This window comes from Cherax quadricarinatus, chromosome 58, assembly GCF_038502225.1.
Source record: "Cherax quadricarinatus isolate ZL_2023a chromosome 58, ASM3850222v1, whole genome shotgun sequence".
Classification (NCBI taxonomy): Eukaryota; Metazoa; Arthropoda; class Malacostraca; order Decapoda; family Parastacidae; genus Cherax; species Cherax quadricarinatus.
This window is the reverse complement of record NC_091349.1, coordinates 4,394,201-4,418,967: the sequence shown is the minus strand read 5'-3', so window position 1 is coordinate 4,418,967 and position 24,767 is coordinate 4,394,201. Positions and strand designations below refer to the sequence as shown.

Sequence of the window (24,767 nt, the reverse complement as noted above, 5' to 3'; positions counted from 1 at the left end):
TAGTAGTGGTAGTAGTGAGAGGCAACTGAGAGGTCATGTCCCTCTCAGATCCAACCCTTCTCACTTGAAAAGCTTGTCCAAGGTGTTTTCTGTACCAAGATGCCACGTGTTGCAGTGTCTGACAAGATGAACATCAAAATGGTATACAATACCGACAGGTTGTTAGGTAAGACACATATGCAACAGTTAGACAACTTTATTCCAAAACGTTTCGCCTACACAGTAGGCTTCTTCAGTCGAATACAGAAAGTAGGCAGGAACAGTAGAGATGTGAAGACGATGTAATCAGTCCATCACCCTTAAAGTCGTAGAATTGGGGTTGTCAGTCCCTCGGCCTGGAGAAGTTCAGTTCCATAGTCAAGAACTATCTGAAGATCAAGCGACAGTGCGGAGACTTAAATACTGTCGGAAGGAGAGGTGCAGGGTAGTAGTAGTGGTAGTAGTGAGAGGCAACTGAGAGGTCATGTCCCTCTCAGATCCAACCCTTCTCACTTGAAAAGCTTGTCCAAGGTGTTTTCTGTTCTGTACTGAACTTCTCCAGGCCGAGGGACTGACAACCCCAATTCTACGACTTTAAGGGTGATGGACTGATTACATCGTCTTCACATCTCTACTGTTCCTGCCTACTTTCTGTATTCGACTGAAGAAGCCTACTGTGTAGGCGAAACGTTTCGGAATAAAGTTGTCTAACTGTTGCATATGTGTCTTACCTAACAACCTGTCGGTATTGTATACCATTTTGATGTTCATCTTGTCAGACACTGCAACACGTGGCATCTTGGTACAGAAAACACCTTGGACAAGCTTTTCAAGTGAGAAGGGTTGGATCTGAGAGGGACATGACCTCTCAGTTGCCTCTCACTACTACCACTACTACTACCCTGCACCTCTCCTTCCGACAGTATTTAAGTCTCCGCACTGTCGCTTGATCTTCAGATAGTTCTTGACTATGGAACTGAACTTCTCCAGGCCGAGGGACTGACAACCCCAATTCTACGACTTTAAGGGTGATGGACTGATTACATCGTCTTCACATCTCTACTGTTCCTGCCTACTTTCTGTATTCGACTGAAGAAGCCTACTGTGTAGGCGAAACGTTTCGGAATAAAGTTGTCTAACTGTTGCATATGTGTCTTACCTAACAACCTGTCGGTATTGTATACCATTTTGATGTTCATCTTGTCAGACACTGCAACACGTGGCATCTTGGTACAGAAAACACCTTGGACAAGCTTTTCAAGTGAGAAGGGTTGGATCTGAGAGGGACATGACCTCTCAGTTGCCTCTCACTACTACCACTACTACTACCCTGCACCTCTCCTTCCGACAGTATTTAAGTCTCCGCACTGTCGCTTGATCTTCAGATAGTTCTTGACTATGGAACTGAACTTCTCCAGGCCGAGGGACTGACAACCCCAATTCTACGACTTTAAGGGTGATGGACTGATTACATCGTCTTCACATCTCTACTGTTCCTGCCTACTTTCTGTATTCGACTGAAGAAGCCTACTGTGTAGGCGAAACGTTTCGGAATAAAGTTGTCTAACTGTTGCATATGTGTCTTACCTAACAACCTGTCGGTATTGTATACCATTTTGATGTTCATCTTGTCAGACACTGCAACACGTGGCATCTTGGTACAGAAAACACCTTGGACAAGCTTTTCAAGTGAGAAGGGTTGGATCTGAGAGGGACATGACCTCTCAGTTGCCTCTCACTACTACCACTACTACTACCCTGCACCTCTCCTTCCGACAGTATTTAAGTCTCCGCACTGTCGCTTGATCTTCAGATAGTTCTTGACTATGGAACTGAACTTCTCCAGGCCGAGGGACTGACAACCCCAATTCTACGACTTTAAGGGTGATGGACTGATTACATCGTCTTCACATCTCTACTGTTCCTGCCTACTTTCTGTATTCGACTGAAGAAGCCTACTGTGTAGGCGAAACGTTTCGGAATAAAGTTGTCTAACTGTTGCATATGTGTCTTACCTAACAACCTGTCGGTATTGTATACCATTTTGATGTTCATGGTGTGAGTTGTTGAGCTTGCCAGGATGTACAGAGGACTGTAGACAGTTATTTTGTGAGACAGAAACAGACGACTGTAGACAGTTATTTAGTGAGATGGGTTCAGTGACTCTCAAGCTGATAGTAGTGGCATTAAAATACAGAGAAGGGAAGTAACCCCAGAGAGGGCTATGTTACCTAAAGTCCTCATGGAGGGGTATTCTGCTTCCAAACACTAACCCCAACTCCCTCTCTCCCTATCTTCCAGATGCCATCACCAATATTCAATAAAGGTAAGTAAAAATATTATTTTATATGTTTATTTAAATTTATTAATACATAATTGAACACTATATTTGTTGTGTGTATGAAAAACTATAATTAATCTTTATAAAATGTATTTTTTTTTGTGAATATTTTTGGGATTCTGGAACGGATTAATTGTATTTCCATTATTTCTTATGGGAAATATTGTTTCGCTTTTCAGACTTTTTGAATTTAGAACTAGCTCCTGGAACGGATTTAGTTCGGTATTTGAGGTTCCACTGTATATTTTTATATAAAACATATAAATTCACAAAGCCTAAATATAACTTATAGAGACAAACTCAGGAGATTAATTGATCTGTCTCTATGTGGGTATTATTGAGCATTGACAAGTATTTGTTACACCTTAGTTATTCAGAACTTATATCAATAAAATAATGGTTTAAAACATTAATATTAAATTTAAGGGAAACTCTAAACCTGTTTGTGTTATTGAGAGCTTTTAAACACATTATAAGGTTAACCTAACATTATTAGGTACACCACAATATACATAATTTTTTTTATTAAGCCCAAGTTCAATTCTTCACATTGTGGGGCTTCTCTGATTTATCTGATCTTAAACAGAGTATAATACATACGTGTGTGTATATATATATAATATGTATATATATATATATATATATATATATATATATATATATATATATATATATACAGTGGACCCCCGCATAACGATTACCTCCGAATGCGACCAATTATGTAAGTGTATTTATGTAAGTGCGTTTGTATGTGTATGTTTCGGGGTCTGAAATGGACTAATCTACTTCACAATATTCCTTATGGGAACAAATTCGGTCAGTACTGGCACCTGAACATACTTCTGGAGTGAAAAAATATCGTTAACCGGGGGTCCACTGTAATATATATATATATATATACAGTGGACCCCCGGTTAACGATATTTTTTCACTCCAGAAGTATGTTCAGGTGCCAGTACTGACCGAATTTGTTCCCATAAGGAATATTGTGAAGTAGATTAGTCCATTTCAGACCCCCAAACATACAGGTACAAACGCACTTACATAAATACACTTACATAATTGGTCGCATTCGGAGGTAATCGTTATGCGGGGGTCCACTGTATATGTATATGTATATATATATATATATATATATATATATATATATATATATATATATATATATATATATATATATATATAAATATATATATATATATATATATATATATGCAAAACAACCACTGGGGGAGTAGAATAATAGCTCTAGGCTTTTCGTGTTGCAGTCAACACATCATCAGGAGCTTCCAGAAATGCAGAAAAGAGGAGGGGTTCTAGCAAATAACGTTCCCAGAGGCGGTCCTCTGGGAACGTTATTTGCTAGAACCCCTCCTCTTTTCTGCAATTTTGCAAGCTCCTGATGATGTGCTGATTGCAACACAAAAGGCCTAGTATTATTCTACTCCTCCCCCCCCCGGGGGTTGTTTTGCATCTTGTATAGCTTGGTTTGAGATATTTGCATTATATATATATATATATATATATATATATATATATATATATATATATATATATATATATATATATATATATATATATATATATATATATGTCGTGCCGAATAGGTAGAACTTGCGATCTTGGCTTAAATATCAATGTTCATCTTGCCATATAGGACAAGTGAAAATTTGTGTATGCAATAATTTCGCCAAAATCATTCTGAACCTAACGAAAAAAATATATTTCACTGTGTTTGTTTAGTATTAAATTATTGTAAACAAATCTAAAATATATTTAGTTGGGTTGGGCTAAAATAAATTGCGCTTGTTATAATAAGGTTAGGTAAGTTTTCTAAGTTCCTTTTGGTGCAAAATTATAAATTTTTACATCAACATTAATGAAAAAAATATATCTTTAAACGTATAAGAAAAAATTTTAGAAAGGACTTAATTTTAAATGAGTTCTTGCTAATTGACCAGTTTTACATATTTGGCACGACATATATATATATATATATATATACAGTGTAACCTCAAATATCGAACTTAATCCATTCCAGGAGCTAGTTCTAAATATGAAAAGTCTGAAAAGCGAAGCAATATTTCCCATAAGAAATACGTAATGGAAATACGTACAATTAATCCGTTCCAGAAACCCAAAAATATTCACAAAAAAATACATTTTATAGAGATTAATTATAGTTTTACATACACACAACAAATATAGTGTTCAATTATGTATTAATAAATTTAAATAAACATATAAAATAACATTTTATTTACTTTTATTGAAGACTGGTGATGGCATTTGGAAGATAGGGAGGAGAGAGGGAGTTGGGGTTAGTGTTTGGAAGGAGAATCCCCCTCCATGAGGACTTCAGGTATCAAAGCCTTCTCCGGGGTTACTTCCCTTCTCTGTCTTTTAATGCCACTAGGACCAGCTTGAGAGTCACTGGACCCCTGTCTCACAAAATAACTGTCCACAGTCCTCTGTTTCTGGTGCCTCTAAGATTTCCCTAAAATGGGACATGGTTCTGTCACTGAACTTGTTGCAAAGATGGCTTGTTTCAGCTTGCTCAGGGTGGTACTTCTCCACAAACATTTGGGCATCATTCCACTTCTGCATTATTTCCTTCTTCGCATCTATGGTGTTTCTCATTTACTTTACTACAGGGGTACCACTAGCAAGTTTCATTGCTCCCATTGTAGCTTATTTCACAGTCCCACGAGCACTAAACACAATGAAATAGTCGTAAAATGTTTGAATGAGAGCGCAGGTTAGTGTTCACTCAAGCAACAATAAAACCAGACTGGCTCACGGTGCCTGCATGGGGATGCAGACAGAGCGGGCTGCTGGACAGGTCCGGTACCCAGTGGTTCGAAAATAGGAGCGAGTTCGATAATAGGGACAAAGTTGGTTCGAAAAAGGGGTTCTATTTTCGAAGAGTTCAATAAGCGATACGTTCGAAATTTGAGGTTCCACTGTGTATATATATTGGGAGATGACTTGCTGTCAGAGTAAGAACAGGCCAACACGTTTGAAGTGATTCAGGGCAAACCAGTTATCCGGACTTGAATTCTCAAGATGGGAAGTACAATGTCTTTTTTTTTTGTTTTTTGTAATTCTGAGTTAAAAAAAATCGGGTACCTATTTTATGTACCCCTACAGGGATACCTGATGACCACCTTCCAGTATAGTATAGGCTTTATACCTAGCGAACTATTACGTATATATATTTAAGGACCTTCAATGAAATAAGTTCCTTTGTTCAAATTCATTGGGTTATCCTAGGTTTAGGTAAGGCTTGTCAGGAAACAGAGCAAGTGTTTCCTGGCACGTTAAATAACAACTGAACAAGTATATATGACCATAACGTCTATGTGCCCTCAGACACATTGTAGAAATTTAAACATCTCTTTACAAAACCACTTTCCTAAATAAAAGTTCTTATGGTATTTCTTAATTAACAGCTGTATTAAATCTTAAAAAAAATTTCACGTGACCAAAAATATCACATTTTACCTGGATGAATAAGAAAAAATTTTCTTTACACCATTTTAATACAAAATTAAAAAAGAACAGCAAAATAATAACAGATTAACAAATACACAATTTAAGATATGTACACAAGTGTACAAAGACAAACAATAACAATATGACATTATTAAAGTAAGGCATAAAGCTCACGAGGGGTCAAGGTAATTATTCAAGAAGAAAAACTCTATATAAATATTTTTGTGACGGTTGTTTAAAAGCTTAAAATCATGGTTCTATGTAGTCAAACACAACTATTAGACTGCACCGGCATGTGGGTAGGTCATGGGCGAGTAACTGGGTATTTGTGAATAGACGGGTACATAAATTGTGGGTGGGCAAGTTTGTAAATTGTGCACGGGTGAGAGTGGGCGAGGCTATGTATTTGTTTCAGTGGGTGGGATGGACATCCACTGGTGTGGGCGGCTACGCCCTCAGACTAGAGAGCAGCTTCGCCCTCAGACTAGAGAGCAGCTTCGCCCTCAGACTAGAGAGCAGCCTTGCCCTCAGACTAGAGAGCAACCCCGCCCTTAAGTTTGGCATCCCAAAACACACTGTTGTACAGGTTAAATTTACTCTGCTTACCTTGAAGAGTTTTAGAATAGTGATTTTTTCACTGTCGAAAACGTCTGTTACTGTGATCAAGAATAACCACAAAGAGCTTTAATTTGTACGATTGTCACTTTTAGTGCTGGGAACATGAAGTTATTTGTAGGCCATTTTCTCTAAATGGAAAAAAAAATATCAATTTTTTTTCCATGTAAGAGGAAATAGTTATAATATATATATATATATATATATATATATATATATATATATATATATATATATATATATATATACAGTGGACCCCCGCTTAACGATCACCTCCAAATGCGACCAATTATGTAAGTATATTTATGTGAGTGCGTTTGTGCGTGTATGTTTGGGGGTCTGAAATGGACTAATCTACTTCACAATATTCCTTATGGGAAAAAATTCGGTCAGTACTGGCACCTGAACATACTACTGGAATGAAAAAAGTTCGTTAACCGGGGGTCCACTGTATATATATATATATATATATATATATATATATATCTGTTCACATTTAAGCCGCCTTGTCAACATTTGAAAATACAAAAACAAAATTAGGGAGGCAAAACTGATAGGGAATGACTTTTTTTGTCGAGAAAATCTGGTTACAATAACATGCGTTTTGCTATTTATAAAGGATAGAGCTCTCACAATTCAACGCTGAATAGTTCCCATGAGTTTAGCGCTTTATATAAATAGTGTTAGCTACTCCATATTATTTCCTCGGTATCCTTCGCTTGCCTGTATTTCAATAGGATCAGTAATGATCACAGGGATGTTCTCGGATGGGTATCCCTTGGGTGGTCCATAATCGGCCTCAGCAGGACCGTAGGCTGGTTCAATAGGTCCATAGGCGGGTTCAGGAGACTTGTAGACGTCATGTTCTGGGTACTTAGGAGCATGGTTATACTCCCAGTAATGCTCCCCATAGCCGTCATACGTGTCCGACCATTTCACCTGCAAACGTGACAAGCTCAAGTTAAAACCTCGGACTTTCAGAAGATATTTTTTCTAATACAACCAGGATAGTTCAACATATCCAAAATGTGATTTATTTCCACTGAAGTCCTTTCACAGGATGTGACCCACAGCTAGTGGGTAAGTACCTATTTACTGTTTGCTGAGCGTGGGAAGCAACTGTAAGACACACACATACACACACATATACAAATTCATACACACACACACACACACACACACACAGGAAAAAAACAACCGTTAAGGACCAGGTAATCAGGCTAAGGAAGGAAGGAGGAGAGACAACAAGAAATGACCGTGAAGTATGTGAGGAACTCAACAAGAGATTCAAAGAAGTGTTCACAGAGGAGACAGAAGGGGCTCCAGAAAGACGGAGAGGTGGGGTACACCACCATGTGCTGGACACAGTACACACAACCGAGGAAGAAGTGAAGAGGCTTCTGAGTGAGCTAGATACCTCAAAGGCAATGGGGCCAGATAACATCTCTCCATGGGTCCTGAGAGAGGGAGCAGAGGCACTATGTGTACCCCTAACAACAATATTCAATACATCTATCGAAACAGGGAAATTGCCTGAGGCATGGAAGACAGCAAATGTGGTCCCAATCTTTAAAAAAGGAGACAGACATGAAGCACTAAACTACAGACCAGTGTCACTGACATGTATAGCATGCAAAATCATGGAAAAGATTGTCAGGAGAAGAATGGTGGAACATCTAGAAAGGAATGATCTCATCACCAGCAGCCAACATGGTTTCAGAGATGGGAAATCCTGTGTCACAAACCTACTGGAGTTCTATGACATGGTGACAGCAGTAAGACAAGAGAGAGAGGGGTGGGTGGATTGCATTTTCTTGGACTGCAAGAAGGCTTTTGACACAGTACCACACAAGAGATTAGTGCAAAAACTGGAGGACCAAGCAGGGATAACAGGGAAGGCACTGCAATGGATCAGGGAATACTTGTCAGGAAGACAGCAGCGAGTAATGGTACGTGGCGAGGTGTCAGAGTGGGCACCTGTGACCAGCGGGGTCCCACAGGGGTCAGTCCTAGGACCAGTGCTGTTTTTGGTATTTGTGAACGACATGACGGAAGGAATAAACTCCGAGGTGTCCCTGTTTGCAGATGACGTGAAGTTGATGAGAAGAGTTCATTCGATCGAAGACCAGGCAGAACTACAAAGGGATCTGGACAGGCTGCAGACCTGGTCCAGCAACTGGCTCCTGGAGTTCAATCCCACCAAGTGCAAAGTCATGAGGATTGGGGAAGGGCAAAGAAGACCGCAGACGGAGTACAGTCTAGGGGGCCAGAGACTACAAACATCACTCAAGGAAAAAGATCTTGGGGTGAGTATAACACCAGGCACATCTCCTGAAGCGCACATCAACCAAATAATTGCCGCAGCATATGGGCGCCTGGCAAACCTCAGAACAGCATTCCGACATCTTAATAAGGAATCGTTCAGGACCCTGTACACCGTGTACGTTAGGCCCATATTAGAGTATGCGGCACCAGTTTGGAACGCACACCTAGCCAAGCATGTAAAGAAACTAGAGAAAGTGCAAAGGTTTGCAGCAAGACTAGTCCCAGAGTTAAGAGGTATGTCCTATGAGGAGATAAGATAAGATAAGATAAGATTTCGTTCGGATTTTTAACCCCGGAGGGTTAGCCACCCAGGATAACCCAAGAAAGTCAGTGCGTCATCGAGGACTGTCTAACTTATTTCCATTGGGGTCCTTAATCTTGTCCCCCAGGATGCGACCCACACCAGTCGACTAACACCCAGGTACCTATTTGCTGCTAGGTGAACAGGACAACAGGTGTAAGGAAACGTGTCAAATGTTTCCACCCGCCGGGAATCGAACCCGGGCCCTCCGTGTGTGAAGTGGGAGCTTTAGCCACCAGACCACCGGGTCACCAACCAATTGTGCCACGGAGGGAAATCGACCTGACGACACTGGAGGACAGGAGAGATAGGGGGGACATGATAACGACTTACAAAATACTGAGAGGAATTGACAAGGTGGACAAAGACAGGATGTTCCAGAGACTGGACACAGCAACACGGGGACACAGTTGGAAGCTGAAGACACAGATGAATCAAAGGGATGTTAGGAAGTATTTCTTCAGCCACAGAGTAGTCAGTAAGTGGAATAGTTTGGGAAGCGATGTTGTGGAGGCAGGATCCATACATAGCTTTAAGCAGAGGTACGATAAAGCTCATGGTTCAGGGAGAGTGACCTAGTAGAGACCAGTGAAGAGGCGGGGCCAGGAGCTTGGACTCGACCCCTGCAACCTCAACTAGGTGAGTACAACTAGGTGAGTACACAAACACACACACACACACACACACATAAACACACACACACACACACACACACACACACACACACACACACACACACACACACACACACACACACACACATACACAAACTCATACACACACACTCATACACACACACACTCATACACACACACACACACACACTCATACACACACACACTCATATACACTCATACACATACACACGCACACACACACACACACACACAGGAGCTTGGACTCGTCTATAATAAATTCAAGAAATCAAGGATATACAGTAAATACCGTGAGGTGTGTATCTATTTTATGCATTAAAGTACTGTAAACTGGTGACACGAAGCCTTAACGACCTTCTTGTAGAAGACAGACTGTTGAGCCAATTAACCAAAAAATAAAAATATAGTCTTTTAATTTAGATGTGAAGGTTGCCCTTACCCTGGTGCGGAAACGATGGTCCTTGGCTTGCTCAAAGCGAGAGATGAAGTGGTGAGGGTTGCCTCTGTTCCAGCCGAACTCATACTCCTTATGCCCGGGCACGTTCACGTACTCGAAGAACCCTTCAGGTTGCTTGTACCCTCCTTGAGGATACCCCTGGGCACTGCCCATCACACACAACAGTACCGCAACAACCTGCAAATGAAGTTAGTTTAAACGTTAATAAGGTGTTAAAAATGCCACAAATTCGACATGAGTAAATATGGATGTGTTGTTTAATCAAAGAATATTTTATATATAAATGCGACAAAATATTCTCTATCAAGCTCAGTTTCTGTCATGTATTATTTGCAGGAAAAAAACATGGAGGAGTATTATAACAGCTTACCACTAAGGCTGTCTTCATGATGGTAACACAAAAGATACTCCAATATACTAAGTAGAGCAGAAGTAAACTGAAGCAACAATACTTTCTCTCTACTCCAATACAACTGAAATTTTACACTCAAGTTTCTCGCATTTATACTTGGTCTTGCGAAAGTTGCCAAGTTCCACAACGTAACGAAAATTTCTTTAACTTTTATTTTTGCAGTCCGTTTTTTATATCGTATCATCTAGATTTATAATAATTTTTATATTTATTTATTGCATTACAATGAAACCTGACACAATAAACCCCTGGAGAACACAAAGAAGGTTCAATATTCACACCAGAAAGTGTGAAAGTGTATTCTGAACTTTCTCCAGGAGGGCTATGTGGAACGGAGAGTCACGTGTTCCAATTACCTAATTATAGTTTTCTCCATAAAACTCTAAGATTATAAAGGTATCCCAGAAGTTTTATTTCTTTATAGATGAAGTTTTTGGCCTCCAGCCATGATTAAATTATAATTCCCGCCATAACTCTTGTTATTTACACCCATTCATATTTTTCAGTCCAGCTTAAATAATCTTAAAGCAATCAGCTTACGCTATTATTATTTAATAAGAGCATATTGTTTCATAAAAAATATGTATACATTCAATAAATAGGTCACTTTAGCTTGAAGTAAATAATTAGTTATAAAAATGTGTTTAATTTCAAAATTTTTGAGGCAGGCAAAACAAATATTGGAACAGAACCAGCTACTTATTTTAATCTTATATCTTGCTGCTGATTTTGAAATATGAGAGCAAAAATGGCTTTGACTTTTTTGGGATTACACGAGGTAAAACTCCAGGTTAAATCTACATAAACTGTCATTGTAGGTCTTTAATAACAATGATGTGATCATTCCAACGATTGTATTACAATAATAGTCTGTCCATAGTACCGTAGCTCGATCTCTAGCGCACTCAGTTCACACATTGAGGTCCGTGGTTCGATCCTCAGTACGGGTGGAAACATGTGGACGTGTTTCCTTAAGACACCTGCTGTCCATGTTAACCTAGCAGTAAAATAGGTACCTGGGTGTTAGTAGACTGGTGTGGGTCACATTCTGAGACAAAATTTACCTAATTTGCCCGAAATGTTCTACATAACAAGGGGCTTTCTATATAGTAGTATGTCATTGATGTCAGTTAGACCTGTATACCTTGTACATGTAATTATAGAAATAAAGATTATATATTATAATATATATATATATATATATATATATATATATATATATATATATATATATATATATATATATATATATATATATATATATATCTGTGTGTCCTGCCGAATATGTAAAACTGGTCAATTAGCAAGAACTCATTTAATATTAAGTCCTTTCTGAAATTTTCTCTTATACGTTTAAGGATACATTTTTTTCATTAATGTTAATGTAATTTTTTTTTAATTTTGCACCAAACGAATGTTAGAAAACTTACCTAACCCTATTATATCAAGAGCAATTTATTTTAACCTAACCCAACTAAATATATTTTAAATACGTTTACAATAATTTAATACTAAACAAACACAATCAAATATATTTTTTTCGTTAGGTTCAGAATGATTTTGGCGAAATTATTGCATACACAAATTTTCACTTGTCCTATATGGCAAGATGAGCGTTGCTATTTAAGCCAAGATCGCAAGTTCTGCCTATCTGACACATTATATATATATATGTATATATATATATATATATATATATATATATATATATATATATATATATATATATATATATATATATATATATATATATATATATATATATATATATATATATATATATATAATGTTATACGTTGATGAGATACAACGGGTTTAGTCAAATGGAAATTCAGCAGTCATATACCTACTGTACATCACTTGACATCAGAAATATTAAATATTTATTACCCAACATCTGCCCCTGACATTACATAAGAGGTGATGTAAGGTTGTACGTCGAGTATATATGTAGTAGTATGTAGTAGTATCTTATTACTGGCATTATGTCCACTTTCATTTTTTGGTTAGTAAAGCTTATATGTAGATTTTTGGAACGAGATTTATTATTATTATTATTATTATTATTATTATTATTATTATTATTATTATTATTATTATTATTATTATTATTATTATTATTATTATGTCATGTTTATGAAGCACTCAGATGAAAACATAGTTGAGATTACCACAGAGTTTCATAATATGCCATCTGTAAATTCTTGGCTATATTTATTCAAAGTTTATTCTCTATAAGGATTACAATGCGGGGTTTACAGATTTTGGTTATTGTGTGGTTTACATATATAAAATACTAATTACTTTAAGAACCTTGAGATATTGTATACTTTTTGAAAGCAGCTCACGGCTTATTCAGCTTTCTTTTTTTTCTCTCTCTCTGTTCACCATTTTGTAAATTTAAGCTTTCTCTCTGTTGATGCTGACGGCGACATTTTCTCGGAGTTGTGTGGATTGCTAATGTTTAAAAAAATTTGTTTGTGTTAAATCGTGTTAATTGTTGTGTACACGCTCGTGTGCACATGCTCGTGTGCGCGCTCATGTATACTCGAGTGTGTATATACACTTAATGTACACACGCTTATGGACGTATTTGCACTTTTTCTACCAACTCAAGACAAAAAACCGCATAGCCAAGAAAATAATTGCAAAACACGCACACAACTCTCTATACACGCGTATAATTGTTAATAAATACAAATGCATTTAAACACTCGGATTTACACACACACATAGAGTCATAAAGTTGTCAGGCAGTGGAATAGAATAGAAAGTGATGTAGTGGAGGTGGGAACCATACATAGTTTTAAGGCGAGGTTTGATAAAGCTCATGGAGCAGGGAGAGGGAGGACCTAGTAGCAACCAGTGAAGAGGCGGGGCCAGGAGCTAAGACTCGACTCCTGCAACCACAATTAGGTGAGTACGCACACACACACAAGTATAGAAGTATCATGCCCGAAGAGAGAGAGATTTTGAGCTGCGTATTTTCGAAGTAGTTAGCTACCAAATCATAATGGGTCTCACGACCACCATTATATTCACCAATCACTATCCTCATTATTATCGCCAACACTATCACCACAGTTACCCCCAACACCACAGTCGCTACTAGAAAAGAATTTATTCGATTTATTAATCTCGGTGAGCTAATTACCCAGGATAATCCAACAAAGCCAGGCAGTGTGGTTTATTTACGTTGGTATTCCATAACATTTGAATAACACCTATTCATTGCTAGCTAAACAGGGACGGGAATAACTATGAATCTAATGCTGCCCAGGATGCCACCCGCAATGTTAGTTAATAGGTTTTTAAATCCTATCTACTTCACGAGGGTTATTAGTGGTGCACGTAAGCTTTTTACCACCATATTAGAATACATCTTGAGATTAAACTCTCAGCATATACGAGTATACACTGAGATCAATACACTTCTCTGTGTATATATCCCATAACAGTCAACGCCCAGCAGGTACCTAGCTACCGCTAGCTAAACAGGGTCAACAGGAATAAAGAGAATCACCCATATATCTCGCTCTGCCCAGGTTGCCAACCACAACCCTTAATGGATACCCAGATAAATATTTACACTTAAGTGAACAGGTTCAGCAGGTGGAAGATTTACTCATGCTTCTCCCCTGGGACTCGAACTATGATACTTTCTCTTATAATAATAATAATAATAATAATAATAATAATAATAATAATAATAATAATAATAATAATAATTATTATTATTATTTCTACATGTACATGGTATACAGTCGTAGCTGACATCAATGACATAATACTATATAGAAAGCCCCTCGTTATGCAGAACATTTCGTACAAATTAGGTCAATTTTGTCCCCAGGATGCGACCTACACCGGTTGGCTAACACCCAGGTACCCATTTTACTGATAGGTGACCAGAGATAGCAGGTGCCTTAAGGAAACACGACCTAATGTTTTCACCCGTACCGGGGATCGAACACTGGACGTCAGTTTGTGAGCTGAGCGCACTACCAATCCAGCTACTGAACACTTTACCGCTAAATTACGAGTAACCAGCTACAGAGCCTTTAAACAATAAAATGAGTGTGGGCAAACTGTGTTTACCTATACTGTTTGTGTAATATGTAAACACATAATTACTCAACGCCGCCTCTCCCTCACCAACATCCTCATCACACCAACCTCCTCCCTCACCAAGTTTCCCATCCAGGGGCAGTACTTCTACGTCATAACTTTCTTTAAGTTTAACATTGTGCTGTGAAAGCCTGACTTACTGCTCTTTCTGCCAGAGAGAGAGAGAGAGAGAGAGAGAGAGAGAGAGAGAGAGAGAGAGAGAGAGAGAGAGAGAGAGAGAGAGAGAGAGAGAGAGAGACAGAGACAGAGAGAGAGAGAGAGAGAGAGAGAGAGAGAGAGACAGACAGACAGACAGACAGACAGACAGACAGACAGAACATATATACTAACCTTTGTCGGCACTGGCTAGATACCTGGCCGAGTGGAGAAGGTACTACTTACCTTGATGCGCTACTCCTAATTAATAAATGAAAGGCTTCCCTGTATAACACAGACATAAATTTGAAATAGTGTTGTAATGGTATTATTAGCAATTCTCCTCCATGCACGAATCGTATTTTTAACACTTCCCTTCCTCTCCGAGCTTCCCTCTCCGCATTTCTACACAAACAGTTATAACATCATAGAGATACGATAAAGCTCGTGGATCAGGATGAGAGTAAACCTAGTAGTGACCAGCGAAAAAACGGGGCCAGGAGCTGCCAGTCGAACCCTGCAACCACAAATAGGTGAGTACAGAATAACAAACCAATTAGGCTCGTGTGAAAATCACACCGTTGTCCAAATCAGTCCGGTTCCACCAAACATTTTCTCTCTCAAGACTCAGAAGCTGGTGATATCAAGAGCAATTATTGTGAAGTTTCTAGTGATCATTATATCTTGTCAGCTTTCTTAAGAGTGCTGTGTTGTGATGGAGAAGTTAGTTGCCTCTTATGTCTAGTTTTTTCATGGGAAGAGAGAAAAATAAATCCTTTATTTCTTTGTACAATAGAATGTGTAGTTTACTTGTAGAAAACAGCTACCTTGCATGAGCATTTCGGGGGGGGGGGAGTGATTTTTCAATTAAAATTAATAATGTTTTCTGCTTCGCAAAAGACTTGTGTTTTGAGAAGAGTATTTGTGATACTGGAATGAAGTCGGTGTTGTAGTATGGATATTTTATTAAGGACAAGCTCGGTTACTAGCCTTTTTTTTTTTTAAGCGTGAAGTTCTTTAATAAAATATCCAGACAGCTGTAGCGTCCACTTAATAAAATATCTATACTTCTGTATTCTTGACTGCTGGTGTACAGGTTACACTCACCTTAATAATCCCTTTGTATTAGATGGGCTTTAATAAACTCCATTAACCAATCAACCATCCATATACTATTATGGCTATACTCTCATCCAAAAAAAAAAAAAAAAAAAATACAGTAAAAAATAGAAACTGATTTCGTAGAAAATGTTGCAATATGATTCGGTTCTTCATGACCCGCTAACCAGACTGAGAGTCGAAGACCTAAATGATTTTTTTATGAGCGAGAAAGAATTTGGTAGACTCAGACCTATCTGATATTATCCTGACACCAAATGACTTCGAAAAGGCAATAAATGACATGCTAATGCACTCTGCCCCAGGCTCAGACTCATGGAACTCCTTGTTCATCAATAACTGCAAGAAACCCCTTTCATGTAGAGGAGCATGGACACAGGGGTCGTCCCACAGCTGCTAAAAACAACAGACATAGCCTCACTCCGCAAAGGGGGCAGTAAAGCAATAACAGTGAACTATAGACCGACAGCGCTAACATCCCACATAAAAATCTTGGAAAGGGTTCTAAGAAGCAAGATCGCCACTCATCTAGATACCCATCAGTTACACAACCCAGGGCAACATGGGTTTAGAGTAGGTCGCTCCTGTTGGCCCCAACTACTGGACCACTATGACAAGGTCCTGGGTGCTCTAGAAGACAAAACGCAGATGTAGTATTCACAGACTTTGCAGAAGCCTTTGACAAGTGTGACCATGATGTAATAACGCACAAAGTGCGCGATAAAGGAATAACATTAAAAGTTGGAAGATAGATCTATAATTTCCTAACAAACAGAGCACAAAGAGTAGTAGTAAACAGAGTAAAGTCTGAGGCAGCTACTGTGAAAAGCTCTGTTCCACAAGGCACAGTACTCGCTCCCATCCTGTTCCTCATCCTCATATCTGACATAGACAGAGATATAAGCCACAGCACAGTGTCTTCCTTTGAAGATGACACCCGAATTTGCGTGGCAGTGTCTTCCATTGAAGACGCTGCAAGACTCCAGGCGGACATCAACCAAATCTTTAAATGGGCCGCAGAAAACAGTATGAAGTTCAATGATGAGAAAATTCAATTACTCCGATATGGAAAACGTGAGTAAATTAAAACTATATCGGAGTATAAAACAAATTCCAACTACACAATAGAGTGAAAAACTAATGTAAAAGACCTGGGAGTGATAATGTCAAAGGATCTCACTTTCAAAGACCACAACATTGTATCAATCGTATATGCTAGAAAAATGACAGGATGCATAATGAGAACCTTCAAAACTAGGGATGCCAAACCTATGATGACACCCTTCAGGTAGCTTGTTCTGTGTAGGCTGGAATATTGCTGCACACTAACAGCACCTTTCAAGGCAGGTAAAATTGCTAACCTATAAAATGTACAGAAAACCTTCACGGCACGCATAACTGCGATAAAACACCTCAGTTACTGGGAAAGCTTGAAGGTCCTCCACCGGTACTCCCTAGAGCGCAGCCGGGAGAGATACTTGATTATATACACTTGAAAAATCCTAGAGGGATTAGTATCAAACTTGCACTCGAAAATCACTCCCTATGAAAGCAAGACTCGGCAGACGATGCAACATCCCTCCATTGAAAAGCAGGGGTACTACTAGCACGATAAGAGACAACACATTAAGTGTCAGGGGCCCAAGACTGTTCAACTGCCTCCCAACATACATACGAGGGATTACCAACAGGCCCCTTGCTGTCTTCAAGAAGGCGCTGGACAGGCACCTAAAGTCGGGTTGCATGGGGCCAACAGTAACAGCCTGGTTGATCAAGCCTTGATCCACCATGAGGCCTGGTCACAGACCGGGCCACGGAGGCGTTGACCGCTGAAACCCTCTCCACGTATGATCCAAACTTGGAGTCATTGGGACAGTTTATAATCAACCAGGCTGTGCTGCATTGTGTGTTGTCAGAATCAACAGTTAGTCTGATCAGGACATCAACTAGGAGGCCTAGGTTGGCATGGGGGGATTTTGACCCCCGATACTGGCAACAGGTAGCAATATAAATAATTTTTTCACCAATAGTTCCAGAAATTTACCAATCTATTACACATATAAGTCTGAATGGGCATAATAATAATAATAATAATAATAATAATAATACTAATAATAATAATAATAATAATAATAATAATAATAATAATAATAATAATAATAATAATAATACACAAATAAGCCATACTGCTAGGCTTACCTTGCTTATATGATACCCCTAAATATGTTTTCTTTATCTTGTAAATAACTCATTTACAATGTTAATTGCACCTTTCCCAAGACCATGACCTGGAGTGCTTGAGCTGACCTATAAGAAAATGCAACAGACCCTTAAACCTGTTTTGAAAGTAATCACAGAGAAATTTAAAGGCTTGAAGATAACTTTTTCATGTTGGTCAAATGTGGTTGAACTAGTGTAACCTAGTGACAGATAATGAATTTTATGTACAATTTAAGTAGAAGGATTCGAAAACCAGTGAGATTATTATTTTGTTAAGATTTTTTCTTCCATTAAGGTTTTAATTTATAACTTGAGAACTCTTTATCCAGCTGGTTTTAATTTTTTTAGCCATAGTGAACTGTAACTAGGGAAAAGTTCGTGCAACTGTTAGTTTTAAGTCAGGTTAGATCGGTCATGAAACAAGACAAGTGTTTCCTGACGAGAGTCTTAGTTATATGATGGCCCACAGCTGGAGCTTTTGGTCATCTGACCGAGATCTTCCACCGGCTTACCACTCGTAGGGAGCTTTCACTCCGTACGAAAGCAAAAGACTCGGCAGACAGTGAAACATCCCACCAGTGGAAAGTAGGGGTGCCATGAGTACACTTAAGATATAACATAAGTGTCAGGGGCCCAAGACTGTTCAGCTGCTTTCCAGCATATATAAGGAGGATTACGAATAGACCCCTGGCTGGAGACAGACGAATCAATCAATTCCTTTGCTAGCTTCCGCACTGGACAGACGTACCTGCTCCCGGTTGGCTGTATGCTTTGCTTGCATCTGATTGGCTGCATGCTTTGCTTGCTCCTGATTGGCTGCCTTGCGATCCACTTGCTGGAAGAAGCTTTTGGTGTGTTTGTTAAGGAAAAATAGCATTGATTTTCTTGTTTTAAGAAGACATTGCCTGATTGGTTGATTTCTGGAGACTCTTCATCTTGGCTCCAGGACTTGGTGCGTCGCTGGCTGCCTGCCCCAGGGCAGACCGTTGGCCTCTGCACTCTTGCAGCTGGGTGAAGTCTTCCCACCTCAACCTGTTGGATGTAACCTGCTGATATTATTCAAGAGCATCACGACCACACCTCTGCACTCTGTGTATGTGTAATCCTTGCATACCGACATCCTCTTACTCATGTTCGGATGTGAAGGCATCTCTGAGAATTAGACAGCTTTTCTTTAAACCAATATCTTTTTTTTGTGTGACACGGGTTTAGCTCTCTGTTGTGCCGTAATCTCCTCAGAGGCCAGTCAAGCCCTCTTCATTGAGGTGGTTAAAGATCCCCACACAGTGGATCGGCTTGACTACATCGCTCTGGAGACACCAGCACCTTTCTCTCCTCTAAAATTTTTTTTTTTTTTTCTGGATCGGCTGGACCTGCTCCTGCGTCGGTGGGAGTATTCGTCTGGTCCGGTGCCCGTGGCTGCATTCCTTGTAATTAACGCACGGGAAGCCTCATCTTGGCAGGTACACTTACAACACAAACATGACCTGTCAGAATTACGCACTTGATGCCCCTTAGACGCCACTCACGATTCAAGCAGCATATCCACCTGTGCTGTTGTCATCATGGCAACTGCACAGAGACCCAGTTTTCCGACAATGGCCTTGATGTTAAAGTACTCAAAAGCTGACAAGGATACGATTGACTATGCCTCTACCTTTTTCAACATTACCCAGGCCCGAATGATAAACATCTTCAAGACTCATACCGGATGTAAGGTTAATCTTGATCCTGTCAATTATGACCTATGTACAAGTAAGGAAGTCCGAGAAAAGCTCTTTCAGGCAGGTTTTGCTATCGATTGGGCTCCTGATCATAAGGCCAGGAGTACAGTTGTGGCAAAATTTGTTGACTCATCCCTGCTAAACGAATACACTCAGAACAAAGACGACTTGATGACAGACATTTCATCTCAAAATCAAGTCACAGTTGAGGAACTTTTCCATCCTGAACGTTCTAATATCCTTAAGATCAGATGTTCGACTCCAGATGAGGCTGATAAATTGTTCAAACATGGTGTTCGAGCTAACTACTTTCTTATTCCTACTTCATTGTTTCTACCTAACTATGTCGCTATTCATCAGTGCTACAAATGCCTTGAGTTTGGCCATTTAAAGAATACTTATGACAAGCAACAGCTGTGTTCTAAGTGTTCTTCTCCAAGCCACACATGGCAAAAATGTTCCAACCCTCCAAAATGTTTGCACTGGAGTTTACCTGGAGTTTACCTGGAGAGTTCCGGGGGTCAACGCCCCCGCGGCCCGGTCTGTGACCAGGCCTCCTGGTGGATCAGCACCTGATCAACCAGGCTGTTGCTGCTGGCTGCACGCAAACCAACGTACGAGCCACAGCCCGGCTGATCAGGAACTGACTTTAGGTGCTTGTCCAGTGCCAGCTTGAAGACTGCCAGGGGTCTGTTGGTAATCCCCCTTATGTGTGCTGGGAGGCAGTTGAACAGTCTCGGGCCCCTGACACTTATTGTATGGTCTCTTAACGTGCTAGTGACACCCCTGCTTTTCATTGGGGGGATGGTGCATCGTCTGCCAAGTCTTTTGCTTTCGTAGTGAGTGATTTTCGTGTGCAAGTTCGGTACTAGTCCCTCTAGGATTTTCCAGGTGTATATAATCATGTATCTCTCCCTCCTGCGTTCCAGGGAATACAGGTTTAGGAACCTCAAGCGCTCCCAGTAATTGAGGTGTTTTATCTCCGTTATGCGCGCCGTGAAAGTTTTCTGTACATTTTCTAGGTCGGCACTTCTCTCAGGCACATTCTGCTACTTCTTTCAACTGCCCTACTCGTAAGGAATATGTTTCTTCCTTACGGAAAGACCAACCTCTGAACCTCCCAAACCCAGTCTTGACTCCATGCTCACAAACACAGACATCATTCTCATCCACTTACCAACCAAACTCTTATGTTCCTCCTGCTACCACTTCTACAACTTATCCTTCCTATGCTGCTGCTGCACAAACAAACCTTCCCTCGGCCTCTTCATCCTCAAAACAATCTAATATCCTTGAGACCATAGTGCTCACTGCTGTATACTGTCATAAAGCATTTAAAAGCGCCAACTATCCAACAAGCCAACAACTTTGACCCCATCATTTTCCCTCCTGATTTCTTTCTTCCTAAGGATGAACTTTTTCCCAACTCCTCTCTCTCCACTCCAGAAACTCCTCTTCAATCTTCTACTCAGGCAGCCCCTTCTCCTTCCACCCATATGCCAAAATCTTTTCCTTCTAATCCTTCCACCAGTTCTGGCTCCAACACCAAACGATCTCAACCTCATTCTTCCTCTACTCGTCCTTCACGTTCTCCTACTCTCAAGTCTCGACCACAACAGTATACCAACTCTCCAGGATTCGACAAATGTCTGAACAGAGTTCAGCACTTAATGAATCAACCCTCCCCCTCGCCCTCTCCCTCTAGCCCCAACTCATCCTCTCCTCTTAACACTACATCTAGTCCCACCTCCTACTCCAGGCCCCTCTCGTCTTCCCCTTCACGTTCTCGATCCGGAAACCGTAAAACAACCGACCAAATATAGTTCAGGTGCTGGTACACACATGATGGGTTAGCACGAAAAACATAGGAAAGACTTACAATTCCGACCTTCAAGTAACCCCAACCATGGCCCTTAAGGTTATTCAATTTAACATAAGAGCTTATAACGCAAACAAATACATTCTTGCTGACCTCGTTGAATCAGAACAACCAGACGTGTTGTTATTAAACAGCACGTGTGTACATGATGATCAACGTGTCAGACACTTTGGATATACAGCCCGTCAATCTCCTGCTGAACACTGGAATGGCGTAGCTATTCTTGTTAAAAGTACAATTAAACACGAGTTCTTATCCCTTCCATTTACATATTCTCACAGCATGGCTGTGAAAATTTACACGATACACGGACCCATCATCCTGTACACGACATATACCAGACCCCATCAAAACATTAACATTCATGATTTAACCATTCTTTTTAATCATACACATCTCCCTGTATACCTACTTGCCGACCTAAATGCCAAACACACAGACTTCCATGACAACTCCACAAATTTGCGTGGAAGGCAACTTCATACCCTTGTAACACAGAAACATCTCATACACCTCGGACCTTACTTCCCAACAGTCTATACACACAATGGCCAAGGCACCCCTGATAAAATTTTTACAAACAGAGCTAGTAATCGCTTACATCACTACACAACACCAGGACCGCTCTCTGGATCTGACCACATTCCTATCATTTTCCATATTTCCTCAAATCCTATACTCATTCCAGTTCGCCCCTCTCCAGCTTATTCTCAGGCGGACTGGGATCTGTTCAAACAACGCCTAAACACTCTTGATCTCACACACAACTATGACAATAGACCAGTATCAGACATAGACACACAAATTCAACGCATTCAACAATCAATTACCCAAACTGCTACAGAGGTTGTCCCAATGACACACCACAAAGTACGTTACTCTTTTCGCCCATCAGAAAGAACTAAAAGATTACTCACATGTTACAGACACCGTTTCCTAGCAAACCAAAACAGACTCAATATCATCAGATGGGACCTCACTATTTTACGTACACATATCATCCATAGCCTAGACGATGACCACGCCCGACATTGGCAATCAGTTATAAACACTACAGATGTACAGCGTACAAGAGATCCCAAAGCATTCTGGTCATCCATTCGGAAACTTACAGGCACTCCTCGATCCACAACCTTTAGACACATAAACAGCAACAACAGACAGATCTCTGACCCTGCTGAAGCGGTACATATTTTCAAAGACATATGGGAAAACATCTTCCACCCACATCCACCAGACCAAGCTGTCATAGCACACACATTAGACATAGAGAGATGGGTATCCAACCATGAAGATTTAACCAATCCTGATCCAATCATAAACCTAAACACCCTATCTTCCACACATCCTCTAAACTCTCCTTTTACTGTAAATGATGTTCACTCCTTACTAACACACCTTCCAAAAAAAGCTCCAGGTGCTTCAGGTCTGTCACATTCAGTCCTTCGTCACCTTCCACTTTCTGTTGCTTCTGCTATCACTGACCTCTTTAATGCCTCTCTTGCATATGGCTATTTCTCCCCATTCTTTAAATCTGCAACTGCATGTCTCATACCAAAACCTGGGAAAGACTTGACTGACCCCAAGAACTATAGACCAATTAGCCTCCTTGAAATTTTGGGTAAGACCTTTGAACGACTTGTAAATATGCGACTCAGGACTCATCTAGAGACACATAACTTGCTTACTGAAAGACAATTCGGTTTCCGACAACAACGATCTACCCAAGACGTTTTGAATATAATCCTGAACTATGTACGTATCAATAAAGCCCAGAACTGTACCTCCGCCCTTGTCGCCAAAGATGTAGAGAAAGCTTTTGACACTGTTTGGCATGAAGGATTAAAATACAAACTTTGCACATCCTTTGACTTAACTATAAATATGATGAAATTATTATGTCACTTTTTAGATGGCCGAACGATGCGTATACGGTTCAGAGATCATTATTCGGACTATTTCACATTAAAAGCGGGTGTACCCCAAGGCTCTGTCCTGTCTCCCACCCTATATATACTTTACACGAATGATTTACCTGAACCTCTTTACCCAAACACACTTACCCTTTCTTACGCAGACGACATCACTCAACTCACAACACATGAAAACTTTCGTTTCCTTGCACGCAGAACACAAAGAGAGGTCGACAGGATTACCGCCTGGGAATTATTATGGCGCATCAAAACCAACCCAAATAAGCCAAAAATCTCTTACTTCCATAGAATGCGTGATGTCCCCACTCCTGTCGAACTCAAAACAAGCACCTCCCGTACCCCCATCCCACGCTCCTCGACAGTTGTCCTTGGTGTTACCCTCGACCACACACTGAACCTAAAATCTCACATTACTGCAAAGACCACACTAGCGGGAACTGCACTCTCAAGGTTATATAAGCTGCGAGGAGCCAGTCCCAAGACAAAACTACATCTTTACAAAGCACTCATTCGTCCTCTACTCTCTTACTTTCCACTCGCTCTGACGTTAATCGCCAAGACAAACGCACTAAAATTTCAACGTATCCAGAATCGTGCATTACGTTGGGTGTTGGGAGTGAGGTGGGACGAATTTGCCACCAGTGAATCTCTCCACCTCACGACAAACACACCAGCTTTGAACGTATACTGGAAGACACTTAGTGACAAACAACTTGACAGACTTGAAACATATCATGACTACTGGACTACATACTCTCAGACGTCCTTACAATGATGTAAATATTTTTCAATCGTTGAATGATCCGGCACCTCCACCACAATACACATAAATTAACTGACTTTTGCTTAAAAATTCAAATAACTTAAAAGTGCCATTGCCGTATAGCTGTGTCTGCGCGTTTTTAGGGCTGAAGTGCTTGCGATGTGCGTTTGCGTCGCCTTTGCGGCAACGTGTCCCTGAACCATATCCAGTCATTGCAAGTTGATATGCTTCCAGTCGGTTGCAGTCAGCACCCGCAGTCCCTGTTGTCTTTTATGTCGTCTTCG

At 40.1% G+C, this 24,767-nt stretch overlaps 1 protein-coding gene across 1 annotated transcript; it reads right to left on the bottom strand.

Annotated features, from left to right (window-relative positions):
- Positions 1 to 6,898: 6,898 nt before the first annotated feature.
- On the bottom strand, positions 6,899 to 10,665 carry LOC128698110 (uncharacterized). The gene is made up of 3 exons (XM_053790228.2): positions 10,540 to 10,665; positions 10,152 to 10,346; positions 6,899 to 7,369 (listed from the first exon to the last, which is right to left on the bottom strand). The coding sequence occupies exons 1-3, from the start codon at positions 10,555 to 10,557 to the stop codon at positions 7,118 to 7,120; spliced, it is 465 nt and encodes a 154-aa protein (XP_053646203.1). The 5' UTR covers positions 10,558 to 10,665; the 3' UTR covers positions 6,899 to 7,117.
- Positions 10,666 to 24,767: the final 14,102 nt, after the last annotated feature.